General features: G+C 48.4%; 7 protein-coding genes across 7 annotated transcripts; all 7 read right to left on the bottom strand.

Annotated features, from left to right (window-relative positions):
* Positions 1–37: 37 nt before the first annotated feature.
* Positions 38–6,389, bottom strand: SPPG_07662 (uncharacterized protein). The gene is made up of 11 exons (XM_016755819.1): positions 6,077–6,389; positions 5,765–5,867; positions 5,402–5,701; positions 5,148–5,339; positions 4,840–5,091; positions 4,546–4,776; positions 4,278–4,484; positions 2,566–4,218; positions 1,986–2,495; positions 1,662–1,922; positions 38–1,598 (listed from the first exon to the last, which is right to left on the bottom strand). Exons 2-11 carry the CDS (start codon positions 5,834–5,836, stop codon positions 405–407), a joined length of 4,872 nt encoding a protein of 1,623 aa, XP_016604868.1. The 5' UTR covers positions 5,837–5,867; positions 6,077–6,389; the 3' UTR covers positions 38–404.
* A 273-nt stretch (positions 6,390–6,662) lies between these two features.
* Positions 6,663–7,735, bottom strand: SPPG_07661 (uncharacterized protein; the record flags this gene model as incomplete). Its single annotated transcript, XM_016755818.1, has 5 exons — positions 6,663–6,780; positions 6,849–6,883; positions 6,954–7,276; positions 7,331–7,461; positions 7,530–7,735. 5 exons carry the CDS (start codon positions 7,733–7,735, stop codon positions 6,663–6,665), a joined length of 813 nt encoding a protein of 270 aa, XP_016604867.1.
* Positions 7,736–8,086: 351 nt separating this feature from the next.
* Positions 8,087–10,371, bottom strand: SPPG_07660 (uncharacterized protein; the record flags this gene model as incomplete). The annotated part of the gene is made up of 6 exons (XM_016755817.1): positions 8,087–8,633; positions 8,691–9,153; positions 9,234–9,385; positions 9,444–9,994; positions 10,065–10,141; positions 10,206–10,371. 6 exons carry the CDS (start codon positions 10,369–10,371, stop codon positions 8,087–8,089), a joined length of 1,956 nt encoding a protein of 651 aa, XP_016604866.1.
* Positions 10,372–10,720: 349 nt separating this feature from the next.
* Positions 10,721–12,138, bottom strand: SPPG_07659 (uncharacterized protein). Its single transcript, XM_016755816.1, has one exon. It carries the CDS (start codon positions 12,009–12,011, stop codon positions 10,779–10,781), a length of 1,233 nt encoding a protein of 410 aa, XP_016604865.1. The 5' UTR covers positions 12,012–12,138; the 3' UTR covers positions 10,721–10,778.
* Positions 12,139–12,231: 93 nt separating this feature from the next.
* On the bottom strand, positions 12,232–14,014 carry SPPG_07658 (uncharacterized protein). Its single transcript, XM_016755815.1, has 6 exons — positions 13,670–14,014; positions 13,514–13,603; positions 13,354–13,446; positions 13,125–13,282; positions 12,680–13,061; positions 12,232–12,623 (listed from the first exon to the last, which is right to left on the bottom strand). The coding sequence occupies exons 1-5, from the start codon at positions 13,800–13,802 to the stop codon at positions 12,756–12,758; spliced, it is 780 nt and encodes a 259-aa protein (XP_016604864.1). The 5' UTR covers positions 13,803–14,014; the 3' UTR covers positions 12,232–12,623; positions 12,680–12,755.
* Positions 14,015–14,925: 911 nt separating this feature from the next.
* On the bottom strand, positions 14,926–15,286 carry SPPG_07657 (uncharacterized protein; the record flags this gene model as incomplete). Its single annotated transcript, XM_016755814.1, has 1 exon — positions 14,926–15,286. A coding segment is annotated over one exon (310 nt), but the record flags the coding sequence as incomplete, so codon positions are not given.
* A 3,992-nt stretch (positions 15,287–19,278) lies between these two features.
* On the bottom strand, positions 19,279–21,108 carry SPPG_07656 (uncharacterized protein). Its single transcript, XM_016755813.1, has 8 exons — positions 20,952–21,108; positions 20,687–20,897; positions 20,591–20,629; positions 20,345–20,527; positions 20,158–20,277; positions 19,977–20,087; positions 19,795–19,907; positions 19,279–19,721 (listed from the first exon to the last, which is right to left on the bottom strand). Exons 2-8 carry the CDS (start codon positions 20,754–20,756, stop codon positions 19,653–19,655), a joined length of 705 nt encoding a protein of 234 aa, XP_016604862.1. The 5' UTR covers positions 20,757–20,897; positions 20,952–21,108; the 3' UTR covers positions 19,279–19,652.
* Between the last annotated feature and the right edge of the window lie 683 nt (positions 21,109–21,791).

Here is a 21,791-nt window from a genome sequence, read left to right as displayed (position 1 = left end):
TGTATATAGGTGTGGTCGAATAATATTATGATCTTGTCTTGGAGTTCGTAAGCCCCTTGAAGAGCCAGCACCATTTCTCTCCCTATGCTATTTTTCGAATTTGGAAGCCAAGGTTGAATGCGTCATATAGAGACCGAAACTAGGTAGAAATGTGTGTTCCTCAAATATATTATACCCCCAAATGAAATCCCGCAATCTAAATCACACACAAGGCACATACAAATGCTCAAACCTTGCCTTCCATCATCAGCACAGTTCACTCATAGTGAGAATACAACAGCGAACATGCTAAGATACGCTAACCCGTAACGAAGACTTCACCAAGAAGAGGTCATCAATCATATTCGATACCGCTTGATGCCCTCACGTGGAGTAACAACTCAAGCACAAAAAGCTGCCAGTCCTCATTCACCATCTCCAGGCATTGCTGCTCCATCGTTTCCAGCCTTCTTCTTCTTTTTCTTATTTTTCTTCTTCTTTTTCGCCGCCTCCTCGTCACCTCCGGGCATGGTTGGCACACTGCCAATCCCCGTGGTACTGTTCTGCGCTGCTAGTTTTGCCTGCTTGAACTTTTTGACGCTGTTTACAGTCTGCCAACCGTCGTTTTCCGGTTGTGCCTCAACGTCTTCGACCTCGAATTCCGGTAGTGTTGGCACTTGTTTAATTTCTTCGCGGACGGCCGAAGCGGATGGTGCCGGTGAGACTGGCCGGACGGCAGTTTGCTTGGTGAGGGGCTTTTCAAAGGCGGCAGCTTTCGCAGGGGATGGGGGCCTTGCAGTCTCTTGCACCTTGGGTTGTGCAACAGGCTCTTGTTTCACCGGGGAAGGGGGTCTAGCACTTGGGGATACAGGGACTGGGCCTGTCAGTGGGGGAGCTGCCTCCGGACCTGCTGCTGCACCCTTCTTCTTCTTTTTCTTCTTGGCAGCAGTAGCTCCACCTTCCACCTGTACTTCATCTACCTCAGGTTTGGGTTCGGGTTCCCTGGGCTGCTTTGCGTCATCTGCCTTTTCCTTATTCCCTTTGATGGCCTTCTTTCCTCCGCCTACTTCCTTCCAGCCACTTTCATCCTTTTTGCTTGCTACGCCTTCCACATAGCTCCAATAGGAAGCTGTGGAGCTTTCACGGCTGAGTGGCGGTGGACTTGGAGTGGCTGTCTCGTCGACTCGTTTCTTCTTATTTCTACTCGGGCGATGTACATGCGCCCGCCCACTCCAGCCGGGTACAGAAGGCTGGTCCGAAGATTCGGTAGCCTGTACCTTATGGTCAGCATCATCATCATCAATCCTGGCTTGAACTCTCCTGGACTCTAGTTCTCTTTCTCGCTCGCGGTCCCGCTCCTCACGCTCTCTATCGCGTCGTAGGCGCTCTTCCTGATCGTGCACAATGCCCTCAATCATCTGCCGCGCCTTCTCAACGCTAGCTTCTGATATCCCTCGAATGACCACAGTATCTTTGGTTCCCTTCTGAGCGCCACGAATTATGTCAATTTCAGCACCGCTCTCGGAGCGGAGCCTATTGATCGTGAACCCTTGACGGCCGATGAGATGCGGGCGGAGGTCGGAATCCAACTGTATCCGGTGGGAATGTGTGTACTTCGTCTAGACGACCGCTCGGATAAGGTACACATCGAATATGGAGAAAAATGACACGCCGGAACATACCAGTTCGTCCAAAAATTTTTCACAGCTTTTGACGCCCTTATCCACAGCTTTTGTATCTCCACGCACTACAAAGCATGCACCTTCTGAACCTTTGGTTGCACCGCTGCTCAATTCCGGGAACACTCCAGATTCCTGTCGTACCCGCTTTGCTATATCTTGAAGTGCAGCCAAATGCATGTCCCGCTCTGCTCCAGTGGCGGCCTGAATAGCTTCTAGAATGTTGTGTGGAATCGGCACTGACTGGGAGATGCGAACTCTTGACTGCATGGATTATCCATGTTAATAAGATGTTCGAGTCACTGCTACATAAGTCTCTCAACGTACCAAAAGCTCATTTCGCGCCTCGTGCACATCGCTTTCCTTACCAATTCTGGCAGCGATCCTGATCTTCACAAAATCGTCCTGCTCACTTCCCTCCTCGTACCATACAGTCACACCGAACCTCTTCATTACATCCATCAATCCCTCACCGCTTCGACCTGCAACTCGGTTACTATCTGCTTTCGGTATACTGATGATCTTCTCTACCACATTCGAGTCTCCAGAGCGGCCAACCAATTCCACTTCGCGAGTCTCACCTTCCTCGCTACTCAGGGCTTCGTGGACAAGGCGTTCAAGCTCCTTTTGCACCTCAGGAACCACTCGTAGATGGGCCTTAATCGTCACCGTATCCTGAGCGGAAGCAGGGTCGACATGTGCTCGAGGGAACTGTACTTTGAGCTTGTCTGGTCCGCCGAAGTTGTCGATAACAGATCGAATCTTCGACCCTCCCGGGCCGATGATGTGTTTATGGAGATACGATGGAATTTGCATCTCAACGGACTGGGTATTCACCTGTAATATATATGTAAGCCGAGCCATTACAGATACCAATGTCAGGATTTGAGAATACTTCGGTACGCACCATGTCATCCACAGCCTCCAGGATCTTTTGTCTAGCGTCGGCGCACCCTTCCTTTGTACCCTCAATGATGCACTCAACGTTTTCATCGTCATCGTCCATATCCCTGAAATCAATTCTCACGTCGCACTCGTCCTTCAACTTCTGGACCTTTGCACCAGCGCGACCAACAATATGAGGCAGACATGCCTTCGCGAACAGGAAGGTGGCAACAAAGGAATGGAGAATCTCGTGTTCGACCAGCTCAACTAACTCCTTTCGCGCAGCCGCGACATCGGCAACACTGCCCTTGATGGATACCGATCCAGTGGCTTCTTCGCTGGCTTCTAAGTCCTCAACCGATGCATTCTCGTCTTCATCGTCTTCCCGAACGGTCGTACGGTTACGGTCTGCAAACTTGACATAGATGCTGTGTTTCTCGCTTATTCGTTTGATGCCCTTGCCTTCTTTCCCGATGATCCTGCGTAGAACTTTGCGACGGATATCTCCGCCAATTTCATGCAGTGATTTACGTGTTGTTCCAGACACGGCATTAAAGAGATCAACTTCTTCGGTGACCGTGTCGGCCAGCTTCTGAGCCCGCTCAGCGACGACAGCTTTCGCCAATGCGACAATGGTCTTGGGTCCGTACAAAGTAAGAGTATCCTGGTCCACTCCCACATCTACTTCTGCTCGCAAATTTAGATTAGGAGGAGTCAATTCCTTCTCACTGATTTTGCTTTTGTGGACTTCGCCGGACGCAACCTTTTCTCGGACAGCACTAACAATCCACTTTAGGTCTTTCCCGCTACCAACCAGCCGTCGGCCCAGTCCTTTTGGAACAGTTATGACCTCAGAAAAGCTGCTCATGAGCTCTACATGTCGCCATTCGGCCACCTGTTTGCTAATTTTGTCCGCCACCTCCATAGCCTCCTTCTTGGGACCGCGGATAACGACCGCGCTGGGATCGCTTTCCTTGCCATTCGCTTTGGACTCCTTTGCACTTTGTTCCACGTTTTTGGGGAATTTCACGGTCACGGCATTTCCGTATGGAGAAAGCAGCTCCTTCAGTGCAGCACCTCCTGCGCCAATCAAACGACCGTGGTACTTAGGGTCAATGCTTATTGTTTGCGTGACGAGGTCGGCTAATGCTGTCGCTTGCGATTCAAGCTCCTCTTTAACTTTCTCGATCAATGTAGAACTTTCCTTGTCGCTGGCAGCCAGCCCGCCTTTCGCGCCGGGTATGCGCTTTACAACAATTAAAACTTCATCTGATTCATCGCTCTCGTGTGGCACAATAACATCGACTAGTCGGCCGTCCCATTCCTTTTTCGCCCGGACCTTTGTAATATTCTGTCCGCCTTTGCCAACCACAAACTTGTGCAACCCGCTTGGAATCTCCACTACGCCAAAGGACAGCAAGCTACCCCACTCTTTGACCAACGCATACAATGCCGCCCGTGCAGCATCGGTGTCCATCTTTGTCTTGGACTGAATTTCCAAAATCGAGTTCCCCTCAGTCGACTTTTGCTGCAATATCGTAGCATTGTGCGCGCTTTCGATGGCTTTCAGCTGATTGCGCTCCTTGGTGTATACATACCGCAAAAATAATTCAGGGTCAGTAGATGGCGAGATTGTTGCAACGACATCAATCTCATCGATCACAATAGAATTTGACTATAGATGAAGTCGATTAAGTCATCGCGGCCAACTCACTGCATAACAGGGTCATTTACCTTTTCAATAACCAGCTGCAAAGCTTGACTTAGCATGTTCTCGGGCCCCCTGATGGTAATGGTCTCAGACGGATCTGATGGCGGTGGGAGTTCGACATGACATCCAGTTTGCTCCATTACTTCCTGTAGAGCTGCCCCTTTCTGACCGATGATGAAGCGGTGCTGACGCTTTTTGACGGGAATCTGCAATGTACGCGTGGTACGTTTCTGATACCATCAAGTGTCAATAATGCAGCGCTGCAAAAGTACAAGGATACTAGGAACCTACCACTTCTTCATAAATAGCCCTCAAGCGCTCTTCAGCAGCCAGAACCGCGGTGCGTTCGCCTACAATGAGGATATCACTGGATCCCTTATCTTGTAATGTAGGCACTACGGGCGGGATGTGAATGCGTGTATCTGTTTCCAATTGTAGGAGCTGTACTTGAGAGCCATTGGGCCCTGCTATGAACGGGTGATATGAACGTTCGATGCTCACTCGCAGAGTGCGCTTACTCGTCTACACGATTGCGACTTGTTAGTTTTTATGTTTACGCGCGGTGGACAGAAAAGGAAGACACACCCGTTGCGAAACTAGGGTTTCAATTGCCTTTTTTGCCTCTTCCACACCCTCATAATCGCCGATAATCACAACATCCTGTTCCGGCTCCTCTTCCATCAAATTATCGGAAACAGGGGCATTGCGATCCTCATCGGAGTTGCGCGGAATATCAATCTTGGTTAAGGTTCGGGCCATCAGTGCTTTGATATTTGCACCCGCTTTGCCCACGAGATGGGGCCGAACTGACGCCGGAATCGTGATAACCTCTTTAACCTATGCACGAATATCAGTCGGTATTCCGCCGATCTTGGTAACATACGTTCGCTCACCTGAAGTGTAAGGGCGCTAATTACTTCACGCTTCGTTTGCTTTACTGCTTCTGGTTTGCCGTTAATAAGCACGGTAAGGACGCCCGTTCTACTGTTGCTGGATAGATCGATAGATGTTCCCAAACGCGACATGATCTGCTTGCACACATATGCGGCTGTTATAGGCTTTCCCTTTTCATTTTGCAAGTTTGCCTACACAATTCGATGAATAACAAGTATATATAGCTGACATTCAGAACCATTTGTTGACCAACCTGCAATTGTGCGGGGATCTCGAACCGTTCCGTGATCTTCTTTGGCCTACCAATCCCGCCTGATGGGGTGGCACCACGAGAGGATCCAGAGGATGCGGAAGCTGCACGAGCGTGTCCATTTATGCCCTTAGTCGCCCAGGCACCAATGGGTGACTTCCCAGGGGCAGCAGCTGGTAAAGCAGGAAAAAGCTCTTCGCTACTGATATCAAGGTCGCGCTTCACTGCTGGTGGCGCCTCAATTGCACTATCAGTCTCCGGCACTGGCTCCTCCTCGTATATCGACAATGGCGCTGCCGATGCCTGCTGGACCGATAAGCGTAAATCATAACAAATTGTGAATATCAGGTAAACATTGTCGCGAACCTGAGGGGTCGTGTCTGGATGGAGCTGATTTTGGAGTTGGTCCAAAAGCGAACCACCCGCATCAAGGTCCATGGTTACAATGTCGTATGGAAAATACGTGCGCCTTAGAAATAATGGTTGTTAGTTGCGGACGAGCTGAGCGGCTTGTAGGTAAAGAGGACAATCCGCCTCATAATATGATCTTAGCGATGGCCACAAAATCCTGCAGGACAGAGATATCTCATCCCCTATCCTGTTTAGTCGCATTGACATCACACATCTCCTCCTCCCTCTGCTGCATTGACGTTTATCACCACACAATCGCGTGCGTACCTTTTTCTCAATCGTGAATCCGTCGAGCTACTCAAAACGGAGACCACTCCAAAGAAAGCGCTCGAGATATCCGAATAGAAGAAACACTAGCAGCTGCGATGGTCGACGAGGTGACCAATCCGAGGGAAGTTCGGAGCCTGTCGGTGGAATGACCGTCTACCGTTTGATTCAGCGATCCTTTGCTGAATACGCTCTTGGAGGTGTTCGGAGACGAATACACCAGGCAGTGAAGATACCGTCAATACACCCCAAAACGACCGGAGCAGAAGGTGGAGGGACGGAAATTCCAAAACCCACGACGTCGGCGACCCACGCGACACAACTTAGGGCTTTGTTGCTACGTCGGCTTCCTACTAAGCCACGGCCGCTGGGTATGAACTGTGCCACCCGTTAACGCCTAATATGGATAGATGCGAGAGTTGAGCATTCGTCTAAAGCGATTAAAACCACCGGGCGAATACAAGCCGATCATATTAGAGAACCAGAACATGACATTTCAAGACTCTTGTCGCTATTGCCGCCATTCGCTAGATGAGCGATGTATAATATAAAAGTCTCTAATGCTATGTGTTGCATTATAGAAGTCCTAGTCTCGGCTAGAGGGTACAATCAGGGCCCCGCACTTCTTATATGCAGGTCCGTCAAATGGAAACTCCTTTGTCTTCGCTTCACCGGCCTTCTTTTCCAATGCCCTACGTTCATGTCTAGGTACGTCAAAATTAAAATGAGTGCACCTGTCCCTACCAGCAATAGCCAGTCCGAAAACAGCCACAATATCAGGGGAAACGTTAGGTAAAACCCGCGCAACTATGTGTGCATGTATGGTTATCAGAATACGATACACATTGTCAAAAAGACAGAACAATCCGTTACTGACCCCGAAGGTATGAAACATGGCCCCTCGGTTTAACAATTCGCAAATCACATCGAAATCCAAATGTCCCTCAACAAGCATAGCATCCAAAAGTTGTCTGTCCTTTCTCTCCTCCTCATTTTCTATTTCCTGTGAGACTACTTGAGAGGACTCTGCACCGTTGATGTTATATTGGCTCGACTGAGCACTGGCTCTTCTTTGTTGCCTGATCTCATTGGTTTCCCGCATTCCCGCTGATGCCGTGATGAGGAATCCAATGTGGGTAAAATACCTCATGGCTTGGGTGAAGCTGAAGAACGCGCCCGCGTAAAAGCTAATCAGAATAACTGAACGCACTATTAATGACCAAGACTTAAAACATACAATGTAATCAAATTTACCAAATTTCCATTGATAAATATCCAAACTCAAAAGATTGGCATTGTTGCTTTTGCTCAAGTTGCTGACGAAAGCGGTCAACCCAATGGTGATCGTAACGGAAGCAGTTGCGAGAAGGGAAGACGTCATCAGCCTGTCAACAAACCGCAGAGAGATTAGTGGTCAAATGCTTTTTCTCCGCCTTTAACCAAGGGCAATCACCAGTTCCTCAGCGTTTGCACTGTTAAGATGCCATCCTTCTTTTCTACAACGACTCTGCACCAAGCTCGCCTGGCAGCCCGTGTGAGACCGATAACAGTTCTATTTGGATTGATTCGAGTGGCAATCCATAGCCAGCCATGGTAAACGAGAATAATGAGGAGCGATACGAGGGCTATGGTCAGAGTGGTCACATCTGATTGTTGCATGCTTGTTGAGTAGTTCTGTTTCGTCATTTCAAGATCCGCAGAGGCAAGGGGGATGTCACCTGACAATCAGCAGTGGGCCACAGCTTCACTCGCAATCTCGCAATGCATTTCTTCACACCCTGGACCGTCATGGTTAAGGCCGTTACTGCTCATACTATAACGTCCAATCAGAGAAGTCACATCCCAATAGGGTAGTTTACGGGTAGAGAGTGCACTAAGAGATGCGTGCTTGATATTTTAATGTATGTCCGCTGGGCCTCTAACATTGTAATCTTCGACTCTCCAACATGCCCAGGCAGAACTGCGGTACACTCTAATCTATCTACTCTATGAATACTTGCGCCAACAGATTTAGTACTTTTTGGAAGGACACTTTCCGTGCCCCGGCTTTCCCGAGCCCGGGCTGCCAGGATTGCCAGGTTTGCCACCCTGGCCAGGTTTGCCGCCGTTGCCAGGCTTGTCACCATTGCCCGGTTTCGACCCGCCTGGTTGCCTAGAGGAACCCCAACCACACTTCTTTCCCGCATTCTGCTCTCTCAGCCATTCCAACAACGGGGCAAAATATTCAATAATGGCACTCCCATCTACGGTGTCAAACATGCCGTTTGTCCCTATCTTCATGGCCTCTTGCCAGGGTTTCGACTGACCTAGTGAAAGCATTCTCGTGAATTGCTCACCCGCTTCCTTGCTGCCGAAGATATCACACTCGTGCAAAGGTCCTGTATGTCCTGCGGTCTTGCAGAGAGCCTTGTGGAAAGAGAATTGAATCACGTTGGCTCCAAAGTAGCGAATGTAGGGGGTATTTGCCGGAATGTGGTATTTTGCTCCCGGGTCAAAATCGTTTGCGCCTGAGGAAACGGGGCGCTTAACGCCTTGGTATCTTTCAATAAGATTCTCCCTGGAAACGGACTGATGTTGGATACAGCATGTGAGCAAACAGCGGTGTTGCTCTTACCATTCCTGCTGGTATTTATCGGGTTGTATTTCGCCAGCGAATACCCTCCATCGCCATTGATCAACCAGATAAGTCCACGGCAAGCTCACAATCTTATCAAGGGCCACCGCCATCTGAGCATTGATCACTTGCTCAGGTGAGGTTGTGACGTTGCCTGTGATGAGGCCAACCTTTTTGAGATGAGATGCAGTGACGACAGACAGTTGCATTGTGTCCCCGATAGCCTCGTGGAAAAAGTCTGCGGCGCCGCTGCGGAAGAGGTAAGGTTGCTTGCGGTAATAATGGTCGTAGTAGAGATGCCCTTGCTCGTGATGCACTGTCATCAAATCGCTGTGCGAAACAACAGTGCACATCTTGATCCGTAGATCGTCATTGTTGAAGTCCCATGCTGAGGCATGACAAACGGCTTCACGATCGGTGGGCTTGGTCAGCATTGACTTTGTCCAGAAACTTTCCGGAAGTTCTAACGGTAAATCGGACGACAGATCAGCATCTCGACGTTAAGCTTACGCCAGAGATCATGGCTAATCCGAGATCACGTACCATCCATTCCAAGGGAGGTGTAGAAGGACTCTGACAGCTCGTGCATTTTGACAGCATCATATCCTTGCCTCTTGAGTTCCGCGGTGGTGTCAATAGGCTGCACGGCCGGGTAGGGGATCAAGAGATCGTAGATACCACCCCATTCTTGAGACCTGAACAAAATTTAGTCAAAGGGTTGACGGCAAGCTGCTGAAAGGAGGCCCTATTTACCACATGTTACCCAAAATGTGTGCCGGCATGTAGCCGCCGTCCAGTTCGACTTTGTCTTTTCCATAGATCTCTGAGAGCTTTGAACGAGCGTAGCAATGGAGCTGCTCATAAAGTGGGGTCACCTGCTGCAGGGCCTTTTCCATCATGGCGGTAAAGTCGTCTTGTCTCATGTCGTAACCGGCTCTCCAAAGCACACTAGTATCCTTAAAGCCACCGTCAACGGCACCCTTGTTGCTCAGCTCTACAAATCGGGTATAGATCGGCTTTATCAAAGGCCCAGTTGCATTCCTCCACGAAATGTACGCATCTAGTAGGGTATTGTAATCCCGACTGGTGGCAAGGATTTCAGTCAAGTCAGGATCAAGCGGCTTCCCGTTTGCCTTTGCTGTGGAATAAATGCTGCTCATTTTGCTCAATGCTTCCGTGAGCTCTTTTTGTGCTGCGACATCCTTGGGAATGCCGCCATTTAGCTTTATGAGGTCGAGTTGACGTTTTTCATCTTCAGTCGTTCCCTGATATTGTGTCGACTCCGCCAAGATGGTTGTCATGAGCTGATCGGAACGCAAATGCTTAAATGTTAACCATTACGCTTCTGGAACAAGGACGGTTACTGATGCTCACTTGGTTGTATCTCAACGACGCAGCATTGGCGATTGCTTCGTTGGCATCCGTAAGGTTCGTGTCAAATCTCCACTGGGCTGGATTAAGGTTAATACAGCAAACAATCACAACTTGTTGCCCGTAGCGCATCGGCGCGCCTACCTTCACTAGAAAGCGTTGACTCTGCAGTGAGTCGCCGATCAACGTCCTTGAGCCACTCCGCCGTTGTGGCAAATTTGGTGGATGGGGCTGGACGGGTTCCCTGAGGAAGAGCAGAGCCGGAAGCCAAGAGTGCAGAAAGGGCCAGGAATGCAGATTTCACCCTCATGATTGCGAGATGAGGTTATGGTCAATGTGGGGAGAGGAAACGTCCATCGTCCCTTTTTAACTCTCGTCATACTAAGACTAGCGACCAATGTCCCAAAGTCAAATTCCGATGGCCTTGAATTGGCACAAGGATGGCGCTGTAAAAACAGCGCGCAGAGTGACCTTTCAATTGTCCAAAACGCATGGAAACCTGCCCAGATTGGAAAAACTGGACGAAAATAAACACCAGACGATGAGCAAAAGCGAGATAATTCTCGTCCACAGTGGAAAGAATCGTGATCGGAACACTATAGCCACGGGTGCACAAAAGTCTGCGCGTCTGCTCACTTTCATGTAAAAATGATCGTGGATTGCTTTGTATCTTTTTTTTTTTTTTAAAGTTTGCGCAACGCTAAAAACCTAATCTAGCTATCTTCCTACATAGGCTCCCGACATATCTATCCAGTCTGGTTTCACCAAATGGGTCACTATCAACTGTTGACCGCAAGCATGCCTGACCTCGCTTGCTATACCCGTTTTGTTCCCATTTGCATCCACACCTTCTCCCATCACAAGGTCTTCTTTAGGCTCTGGATGCCCCAAACCCAATTCTAGATCGCAATCCAGAGCCTCATCCTCACATTCGATGATGGATTCAACATAGTTAGCATCGGCGTTCAATACCATGTGTCGTGCTCCTGCGGTACTCTGAAAAACAGTATTATCAACGCTGGTGAGCGGAAAGGTTTGTGGCGCTCTGAACGATCGAAAGGGTATATTGGCCAAAGAATCCCACTCCACATCCAAAATTGGCCGCGCTACAGAGCGTAATGGGGATGTAGGTTGATGATCATCAGTGGTATCCCAACGTAAATCCGAAACAGATGAGGCCACATCTTCCATGCCGGCCAGCTCGCCTTCTTCGTCCGACGACTGCTCGTCTGTCCGCTCGTGGAATAAATTGGCCATCAGGATGTGGGCTAATTCGCCTCGACGGCGAACGTAGCGCGCGGTGCTGTCTTCAGGGTTGCCAAGTGAATCCTGATGCAACTCTTCCTCAGTCTCATTCAATCCTACTGCATCCTCGTCGACAAGCACGCTTAATACAGTTGCTGCCACTCTTTGAAAGTACTCTTCATACCAAGTCTGAAGGTTGTCGATTTCCCATCGGATTATGGACAAGTCTTGTTGGATGCGTTCACTGGTGTCTCTCAAATCTTCCTCTTCGCTAGTATCGTCGTCGAGTTGGCCGCCCAAGTACACCGTGATTTCGTCGGTAAGCTGTAGGTCATGCTGTAAGCCGCTATTGACCTGCACATCATTATCTCCGTCATTTTCAACATCATCCATTCCAATTTCCCCGCCGAAAAGAGAGGCCCAGGCAGTACTTGTTCTAGGACGGCCATTATCATATGTGTGAGAAGTAGAAGGGCGCCAAACATCAGAAACTCGGGTCGAATGCAATGCGTGAGCTGGCGGTTCAAAAAGCGTGTCACGGATCATCACAGAAGATGGTGAAGAATCCTCAGCTTCTCCTTCCTCCATTGCCACATGTTCTCCATCGAGACTCGAAACGTTCGTGTGCCCAAGCCAAGGGCCGAGCGTGGAATCCACAAGGCGGCTATGAAAAGGACAAGGCTGACGATGAACTGCATTCACCATTTACAGGTATCAAAAGTCCCTTTCTAAAGAAATTGCAACGGGTAGTGCAATCCAACCTGGTCCCTCGTCCTTACATACTCGAACGCCTCGTCGCAGCGACCAGTTAACGCGAACGCGAACATGCATGAGGCATCCCAAAAAAAGACGCATATCCTGAAGTAGTCAGTCTGCAGACTATAAATGGGAAGACTGACCGCGGCAGTGCTATAATTGGAAATCAGCTTGAATTGAATTTAAACGAGATATTGTTAAAGATCACTGCTATAACATCTTCCAATAAATACTATTGATATACTCCATTGCACATTGCGGACCTTTAGGAAACGAAAATGTGATCACTACCTCTGATCCTTCAAGCTCCAGCGCCAAGGCATCTCCTCGATCCACCAATGTTAACTCTCTCGTCTTCAAATTATAAATAAAAAATGAAAGAACAGCAAAATGTTTGAAAGAATATACACGCATCCCCAGATGAATTCCAGGGATGAGCGGCATGGTGCACCCCTACGGTGGGCACATAGCACGCATGTGCACGTCCTTGAATGTGCATGAACAGATGTCCCATGGACTTGAACAAAATATCGCCCGTGGGACTCGTGACATCATATAGACCTACGAAAAGACTAAATGAGAAACAGAACGCTGGGAGACGACGTATGCTCATCTACCTGAGCAATAAATCCCATTGTCAATAAAGAGTAAGCTACATCCTGTAACTGTTAGCCAAAGTCATACGCCCAAATGTCATAAAAACACTGTACCAGAAAACCCAATGAACCGCCACTTGTAAGCCCAAATCTCCCTCCATGAACGTAACAGAGGTATATTAGACCCGTTTCTGTATCCGATGGTGTATCGCGAGTTAATGTATATGGTAATGAGATCAAAGATAAAGGCTCCGACAATTTGGATAGTGACGACCAGCGGTGCGTGATACCACTCAAACACGATTTCGCTTTGGTTAAACCAAAATGCGTTTGTATAGTTGCGGAACAAAAGGCCAGTTGTGGATAGAAACATGACTGCACTGTTTTCCAGAAGAATCTCGGTCTGAAATACAATATTGTTAAACAAAGTGTTATAAACAGGAATCAAGGAACTGCAGGGACGCACCATAGTCTCGACGGCCAAAAGATACTTGTATACCTCCAGATATCCTTTTTCGGTATGCGGTACGTCCTTCTTGTCCTCGGTGGTCGCGACGAACCGAAGGAACAGCCGATAAAAAATCCGAGTACGAGCAACATCGGTTGAACGCCAAAAAACCCGCCCTATCATCCGCGCAAAACTTTGTTGGTGCTGGAGGTATTGTGAGTTAACTTCACCAGAAAATGAGCCTTACCGACATGAACCGTCAAAATGGTGGTCAATGTATTTAGAAACGTGTTTACGGTAGTAACCATGCTCGCTTGCATTATGATAAGATGGGACTGTGCTATTTCGTATTCAATCGTTTAATTGGTTGTGATCCGCTAGCAGCAAAACAGCAGATATCACTTTACCATGTGCCATTGCAAGAGTATCCAGGACGCTCAGCTTATCACCAGCCTTGCTGATCAGAAGATGTCGGGCTGCAAGCTTGACGATGGCCTCTGTGCATCAGTAGACATGTGGTGAGCTCACGCGCAGATCGCAGACGTTGCAAGCGCGAGACCCACCCCAATAAATCGGATGGACTGTAAAACGCCAGAGCATCCGCATCTCATTTGACAAGCCCATGTAAATGGGTATAAGCCATATTCCATACGCTAAGGCGGACACCGCAACAACAAATTCAATGACCATGAACATGATGCCGTCTCTGGTACGTTCACGCCAGTCCGGTGGTTGTGAGCCTGGAATCTCTCTTCGTTGGCCGTAATATCCGCTGAAAAATGTACAGACACCGAAATGGGAAGCTATAATAAATACGTCAACATAGTAGAACCACCATGGCCAACCTATAAAGCGGACGTTAAACAAGATTCCTTATAGATCCACCACTGGAATGACGGAAATACCTGACCGCCACAATCCAATAGAGAGTGCAGCCGCAGAGATAGAAACAGCTAAAGTCACCCAAATCATGCTCGTCGCCTTCCATCTCTTGAAACCGTGAACAACAATAAACTGCACCGCAGTAAAAATAGGCAAGGCGCAAACGAACATCAGCATGCCAATTATCGCAAAAGCAAGGCTGTCCATGTGTCCAGGATTGCGTGATCCGCCGCCTTGTGGTTCCCGCGGCTCCCATTTAAGTAGACTTAGAGCGAACGCGAGCAGGTTTCCTCCCAAGGCGATCACAAAGCTGACAAGCAAGCACTGTGCATATGCAACCACAATTCGAAGCAGAGTTGGATTGTCCGCTGTCCGGTGAGCGGGAATGCCGACAGCGATGATGCGGCGAATGCTACTGCTTCTATCAGGTGGTGAATAGGAGGCAAAATCAAGGTCCTGTGTTGTCGTAGAGGCAACCCTTCCCAACGAGGCCCGTCTTGACAAGATTCCTGCCCATGTATCGTCAATTCCATGCAATCCTGCAGTATCATCCGTATTATGTGTTCCTAGTATGATGTACGAGCTTGTTCCTTCGGAGGTTCTCAAGGAACCACAGTTGGATACTGGCACGGCCATATGCCTCCAATATTCAATTTACAAGGATGCTGAAGCAGCCGGTGTCCGTCTTGGTAAGGTTATGATTTAGTTTCACACTCCACTACATGTGCAAATCGATTCAATTCAGACCTAATCTCCGTTAATTCGCCATAAAGTTCATGCTTCTAAGAAGCATGCGGATCTGCCGATACCATACCAGAGCTGGAAGCCCTACCCTGATTCATATGGACCAACCCTGGTGTTTCCAACAGATCGGTGTTGGTTTTTCTTATCGAAAACTAATGAATGATACTTTAGTACTGAAGACGCCTGACTGATCCTCAAATGGGTCCATTATTGTTGTCATTTTGGTCTATTTAAAATTTAAATATCAATAGTAAACTGCCTTCCACAAAACGTCCAGTGCAGCAGACTCCTTTTCGTACACCACCCACATGCCCATTTCTCCAGAAGACCGGCGACTAACAAACCATTTCTTCGCGATGTACGCAGGGCGTATGACACATACTCTATCTGGGCTTTGAAAGTCACGTATAACTAAAATTGGGTCGTGTGAGGAGCGTAAGACAATATGAAGGGGTGTGACGTCTCCGATATTGACCCGAGCTATTAGACCAACTACTACGTTTCCGTGGGTGCTGTCGGGATGTATGGGAATGATCGAATAGATATGGACCATTCCAGCAGCTTGTACCAGAAGGGTACCAGATGGAAGGAGGTGAATGGATTGAATCCCAGTGGTATCATCAAACGGTGTTCCTAATAATAGGCTGCTAGGGGACGCGGCAAAGAGAGTTTGCCCTCCTTCCCGAAAAGTTGCTGCTTCGCCGATTCGTGCAAGTAGCGCTCCGTTGGACACGTCGAAGAGTTGGATGTGATACCCAGATCCGTCTTCGACGAGACACGCCAAGTAGAGGGACGATAGAGCGAGCGATCTTGCCCGAGTCTTTGGAGCTAGCTGCTTACACCATAGGAGTTCTGGCTTTAATTCCGGAGAGGGAGGCAGACGCCATAGGCGTATCTCAGCTCTGTCATCGCTAGTGCTCATTCCGATCGTGTTTGGATCTGGTTGAACCCACCACGCAGTGCACGATGCTTGAAGATTGTTGTATCTCATCGCCACATGTGCTGTCGACATCGACCTGAACCGGGTGAGCAATCGTGGTTGTCGCTCGCTTGTGGTTTCCACATTCCAAACAGAAGTCCATCCTCCTTCCCATTGACCTTCCCATTCGTTTATGGTCACCAGACTTTCCCTTGTATCGCTAGCTGGACTAGGAACATCTATCCACTTTGCCTTGACTTCTTTAAGCAGAGCGTTAATGGTCCTGCTTCGCTCGCAATCCTGTTCCTTTGTTTCTCCCGAAAGATCCACAATAGACACCATTGGCGAAGAGATGCACACTTTGGCATCTCCTACCAATTGACATGTGAGACCAATTGCAGGTCCCGCCGCCGGAATTGCCGCTAAATAAGTTATGGTCCTGTGTCCCCCTTCATCCGAAGGAAGTTCTGCGGGAATCAATAATCGTTCACCCTTTGCCCGTTGGTTTGCAGCAGCACTCAATTGAATGCCCCACAAATGCCACTCTCGGAAAAGATCCCTCCATTGCTGCCCGCGCAAATTGATACGGACGTTAGCCGGAGTTGACCTCCTCCAGATATCTAACAAAAGAGGTCGCCATATCGTTCCCCGATTTCCTCGAGAGATAGATGCGAGCGTCTTACAGGTCTGTTCAATGCGTAGAATACATAACGCATCAAGATGCAAACAAATATAAAGAAGGATGTCTGTTGGTAGGTCTAAGAGATTTCGTAGTTTGTGATGATCGGGATAGTACATGACGGTTGGGTCCTCCAATTCCATAGAGGAGAGAGTTTGCAAAGCGAGACAGCCCAAGTCATTTTCATGTCGACTAGTCTTTCCTTGGTTTGAGAAGGGTGGTCGGCCCAGGAATCTTGCCCAGTTTCAGATTCCTTTTGCTACTATCCGCGTCTCGAAAATCGGTTAAGCGCTGGCCAAAATACAGATGAACTTTTTGACTACGGACGCAGAACACATTGTCCTTTTTCTTTATCTCGCAACCGGGGAGGTGCTACGAGTAGTAACAAAGGATAGTATTACAAAGTAGCGTATAGTGGACTTTGCTCAGGTTTAAGAATGTAGTATCATTCGTTGAACAAAAGATGTAAATTGGCCAATTAAGGCAGCATGGCATATGCCCTCCTTCTTCCCAAAATACAAGCTAGCGATCCACTTGCTCCGCCATCCGTGCCAGCACGGATATTCCAATCCAACCTATCAACTGCAACCTCTGACTATAAGTGGCACCACACATAAGCAGTCTGAGGCGCAAGCAACTGTCATCTCTTTCTTTTGCTCTCATGCACTGGTGGAAGCTTCACCTGACTGAGCCTTCTAGTTGTAGGTGGAGGCCTCGTCTCAGGTGACAGCACCCCTGTGACAGGCGGTAACGTCAACCCCGTGGCATCCGGAAACGTAGTATCTACGACAAACGTATCCAAATACGAAGCGTAACGGCTTTGTCTTGGCTCTTTTGCTGATGATTTCCTGCGGTCATGTGAAGTAGAGGGGGCGAGAGGAACAGGGCGATGCGAATGGGAAGAGTTTGCGAGGTCAATACACATATGATTGCGGGCAGTACTTGCGGGACGAGAGCTACTGTGTGGGGTGTGTGGAAAGGATCGTCCATGGGTCGAGTGGAATTGTTGGTTTTGCGATTGAAACGAACCATGTATTCTTCCCGACGGTTGCAATGGTGGGAGACTTTGTCGATTAGATTTGGAACTGTGCTGTCTTCCTGTAGGGGAGTTTGATACATGACGCTTGCTTCCTTCGCTGGTCCTGCGTCCGGGACTCATCAGCTGGGGTAGCTTGTTGGCGTGCTCCGGGCTAGATTGTCTATAAGACCATCGGGTACGAGATGGGAAATGGGTGATGGCATTGACAGAGTACATCCATGACGACGTAGTGTCGGCAGCATTGTTGGGTCGTACGGTCCCTGCCGACAGTTTTGATATTCGACTTGTATGCTTTGGGCTGGAAGGGGACCTCGGCACGTTTCTTCCTGCCAGGTCTCGGCGTGCTAGGTCCTCCATCCCGCTGGATGGTAATGAATGAAGGTTTGATAGATGTAAAGAACCAGTATGGTGTTGGGTATGGGCCGGGACCATTGAAAGGAGATGTGGACGTATGAAAGGGCAATGGGAAGGGGATATATTTTGTATAAACTGTGGTTACGGTTATGGTCAAAGGACAAACCCGCTGGGATGGTAATTACGTTGTTCTTCGATATGTTCACCTTGTAAAGACCCTTCTTCACCCGTTAAGTCTGATAGCCTACCACTATTCAGTAACAATGGACCCTAAACCAGCGCGACATGGCCCCCTACTAAAACAAGAAAAAATAGTAAGGGAGACATTAGGGTTATTCATTCCTTGAAAAGGCCTAAGGATTTCATATCGGAGAATTTTAACATGCGGGTTCAAAGGTCGATGGATGGACAAATATCCTTGTAGTAGACTTGTCCTACTAGGAAAGCAACTGCAAATGTTATATCGCCTTATCTACACAGACTTCTCGATCCCCAAATGAAAGGCCATCTTTCTATGGAAATGTCCTAGGACGCCTGTCTTTGATGTGGCAGCATGACGAAGGATGCGTTACGTTGGCAATTTGCGTTGCAGGGAGACGTTGACTGTATCCCGTAATAGCATCAGTGTATCAGTGTGCGAAGTGAGCAAAGGCTAATGCCCGCTATGGGAGGGAGGATTTTGAAGGCATATCTGCAGACTATTTGATAGCTGCGTCGATATGATGGACATGGGGAATTATCTTACTTGATTCCTGCAGCGTATATGCAACCTCTTGCATGCCAGAGCTTCAGCCGTCCCACCAGTAGTAGCAAGGAACCTATCTCATTCAAACTGCGTGGCATATATTGCTGCCAAGGCACTTCTGCGCAGGGGAAAGCATTGTGATCCGTATGGACAAAACTTGTCGGATAGGTGCAATCGTCAATGATCCACGGATTTGCTTGGTCCAAGACCAGCACACTGTGGAGTGGTAAGGTAGTTTTGCTTCAAATGATATGGTTCAACATGATTCATTGATTTCTACATTGCATCCTTTTTTATTGCAGTGGGGACCAAATGGTTTTCCACCAGCCTGCCAATTAGTCCACCATGGATGAGTTGAATTTGAGTGATAGAGACAGAAATCTCCTTTCTTATCCACCGGACAGTCGTCGAAACGACAGTCTGACCTGAGTTCGCAAGATGTCTTCTGCGTCGCATTTGAGTAGAAACACGTAGGCCATTTCTGCACTAACACATTAGAGTTCGCCTGGAAACCATCAACAGTGGTCCTCACGGCGGATTCCTATCATTTTCCTTACCGCCATTTGACATGTGAGAATGACATGTCGCAGAGATGCAGCCCATCATTTATCAAGACCACTGCAGCCGACGCCAACAGCACGCCGGCTCCATTGGAATGCTCCGACCGCTTGAATGCGGGATGTCAGTACACCATCTCTGACTCATCATAGGACAACCGAAAGAAACCCTAGGGTTCACCAATCTCAATCGAAGGGTATATCCTCCTGAACCTCCTGATTAGGGAAAGCACCCGTGAAGAACATGAAGAAACTGCGAATACGGTATTTGAAGACATTGGGAGCGAAGGTGGGTGAACCAGGTCCTCCACGAGATCAGCTTGTTTTACTAAATGAACCTGCTATGCAACTACTCTTTACAGGAACCAAATAGCAAGCGCTACGGCATGTGTATTGCCTTGCTTCTGTTCCGAACTAACCTACAGCAGGGTCGCGATCTGCTGCGGAAAGTACATGACAATTCAGAGAAACATGCCGTTGCACATTTTTCCTACACTACAAAGTAGATCAAAAGGAAGTGTCTATACGCAGCATTACTAAATCGACGAAGGAATCTACAAAATACCGATAACCAGCAGTAGATCATTCGGCGTTCGACTAGAAAGCTACGCGCCTACCCTTAATGCATCAGAAGGAACATTCAAACTCATGCTGCAAGCAGTCCTCCACAACGAGGTGGGTAACCGAATTCCATTCCTAACGTCAAATGAATAAGAAACGCGAGGTTATACACCATGCACATTGCCTTCTGCGTCCATGGGATGCTTGCCTGAAGGACCGGCTCATTGAGATTGTTGTGCTCAAAGGCCAAATATGACACCGCTGCAGTGTTATACGCGAGGAATCGACCGTGATCTGGAGGCAATCCTATCCATCGCGCCCCTACATTGCAATGTTGCTTCAGCATTGCAGTGTGATAATCTCACCGACTTCATTTGATTCCATGCGGACCTAGAACTCTCAGAACATGCCCATGGGAGAATGCCAGAATGTTCTTCGGGTTGTCCAGGCTGAGGGCAAGTTCCCTCGCTCTCTGCAGAAACCTGTCTACCCTTTTGCCCACTGAATGAAAGCTAATTCAGCAGGCCTGTTTTTTCAATGAAATAACATACTCTCAGGAGTAGTCACTCACCATCTGCTGCTGTCTCCCCACCCGGACAGCCATGAATGAAGACGTTCCAATCTTCACCTGCTGGATCTCGTTTCCGAATCTCTGCTGACGTCAATCCCTCGTACTCTCCATAGTTCCACTCTACAAGACAACAGATGAACATTGATATCCCATGAAAAGAACACATGGAGAGATCTCATTGACTGACCTGCAAGATCACGGTCTTCAATCACTTTTAGAGTTTTTCCGCCTGCAAGTTTGAGCACTACGTCGCAGGTTTGCTTTGCCCGTTCCTTTGGGCTCACAAATGCGTAGGCATACTGGCGGGTTAGGTCACCGTGGAAAGTCCGAGCAAAGTGGCGACCCAGACATTGAGCCTGTTTAACCCCCACTGCACCATTCTCAGTCGGTCCCAGTTGAGAGTGAAAAATAAGCACTGGTTATGGGAGCATACCGTCAGAGAGCGGGATGTCAGTGGCGCCCGTATGCTGGCCTGTTTCTCAAGAAGGTCAGGCTTTGAGTCGTTTCAATAGGAGTTCAATTATGCTACCAGTAGCAGTCCATTCCGTTGCCCCGTGCCGTACGAGCGCGATGGACCAATTTCCCCTCCTGTCTGGCATGATTTTTGGCACGATACCTCAACAGAACTACTAGGAAGTTATCTTAAAATCCACAGCATTTTATGACGCGATGCGATTAGTATATCGTTTTACGTAGCACAGCAAGTGGCTTTCTACCGCCTAATCCTAACTTCCTCCTCTCTGCTCTTGTAAGTGGATAGTGCCGAATAAGCTTTCCATAATGGCAGAACTCACTGAAATGTGCTGGTTCATATGCCCATAGCTTGCTCAAACAATGTGGAAAACTTTCTTGTTCTCACTTGTGATTTTGAAATTCACAAGTTAGACAATGACAAGCACCGGAGTGCGTTCAAAAAAGAGGATGATGCTTTGTTCTTGTTGCTGCGTGAATTAATAGCAGTCGCTTTTTTTAACGTATTTGCGGTTCGCTGCGAGTCGAGTCATGAGCTGCTTACGCAATGCTCCGGAGTGACATGCAATGAACCCCTCTCGCGATCTCTGTCCATCACCGGTCGTGCAATGTCAGTATCTGCAGGGCAGCATCCACTCTGTCTCAGTGGACTAAGAGTGCACATCATTGAAACCAAAATGTCCGAAAAGCGTCTTCAGAAGTTGCGTGAGCTTCTTGGCGGGAAAGGTTCCATTATACCCTTGTCACCCCGACGACATTTTGGCTGATGTTAAGGCACATATATTAGGGGCACAAGTGGTGAAGAGGGCAAATGAGGCTGAGCTAGTTGTAACGGGGCTTACTTCTCCAGCACGAATAGCAAAACACTTGGACATGCGCGAGGTAGGGAAACTGGAGTCATTTCCATTCTATTGTGTGCAGTGAATCACACTTCTCCATTATTCAGTTTAATATACCGGTGGTTTCTGCGGATTGGCTGTGTCGGTATATCGGCAACGACAATGTTAAGGAGATTGTGCTTGCCTCCCATGCTACGATCGACCTGGCACAGTACGTTGTTCACGGCGAAGGTGACCCAACCTATATTCCACCGTCAAAAGAAGTCTCTCTCGGCGAGAAAAGACCATTAGAAGCTATTTATGTCTCGTCTGGATCTGACAATG

The sequence above is a fragment of the Spizellomyces punctatus genome, assembly GCF_000182565.1.
Source record: "Spizellomyces punctatus DAOM BR117 chromosome Unknown supercont1.17, whole genome shotgun sequence".
NCBI classification, from domain to species: Eukaryota; Fungi; Chytridiomycota; class Chytridiomycetes; order Spizellomycetales; family Spizellomycetaceae; genus Spizellomyces; species Spizellomyces punctatus.
This window is presented reverse-complemented; position numbering and strand designations above follow the sequence as displayed.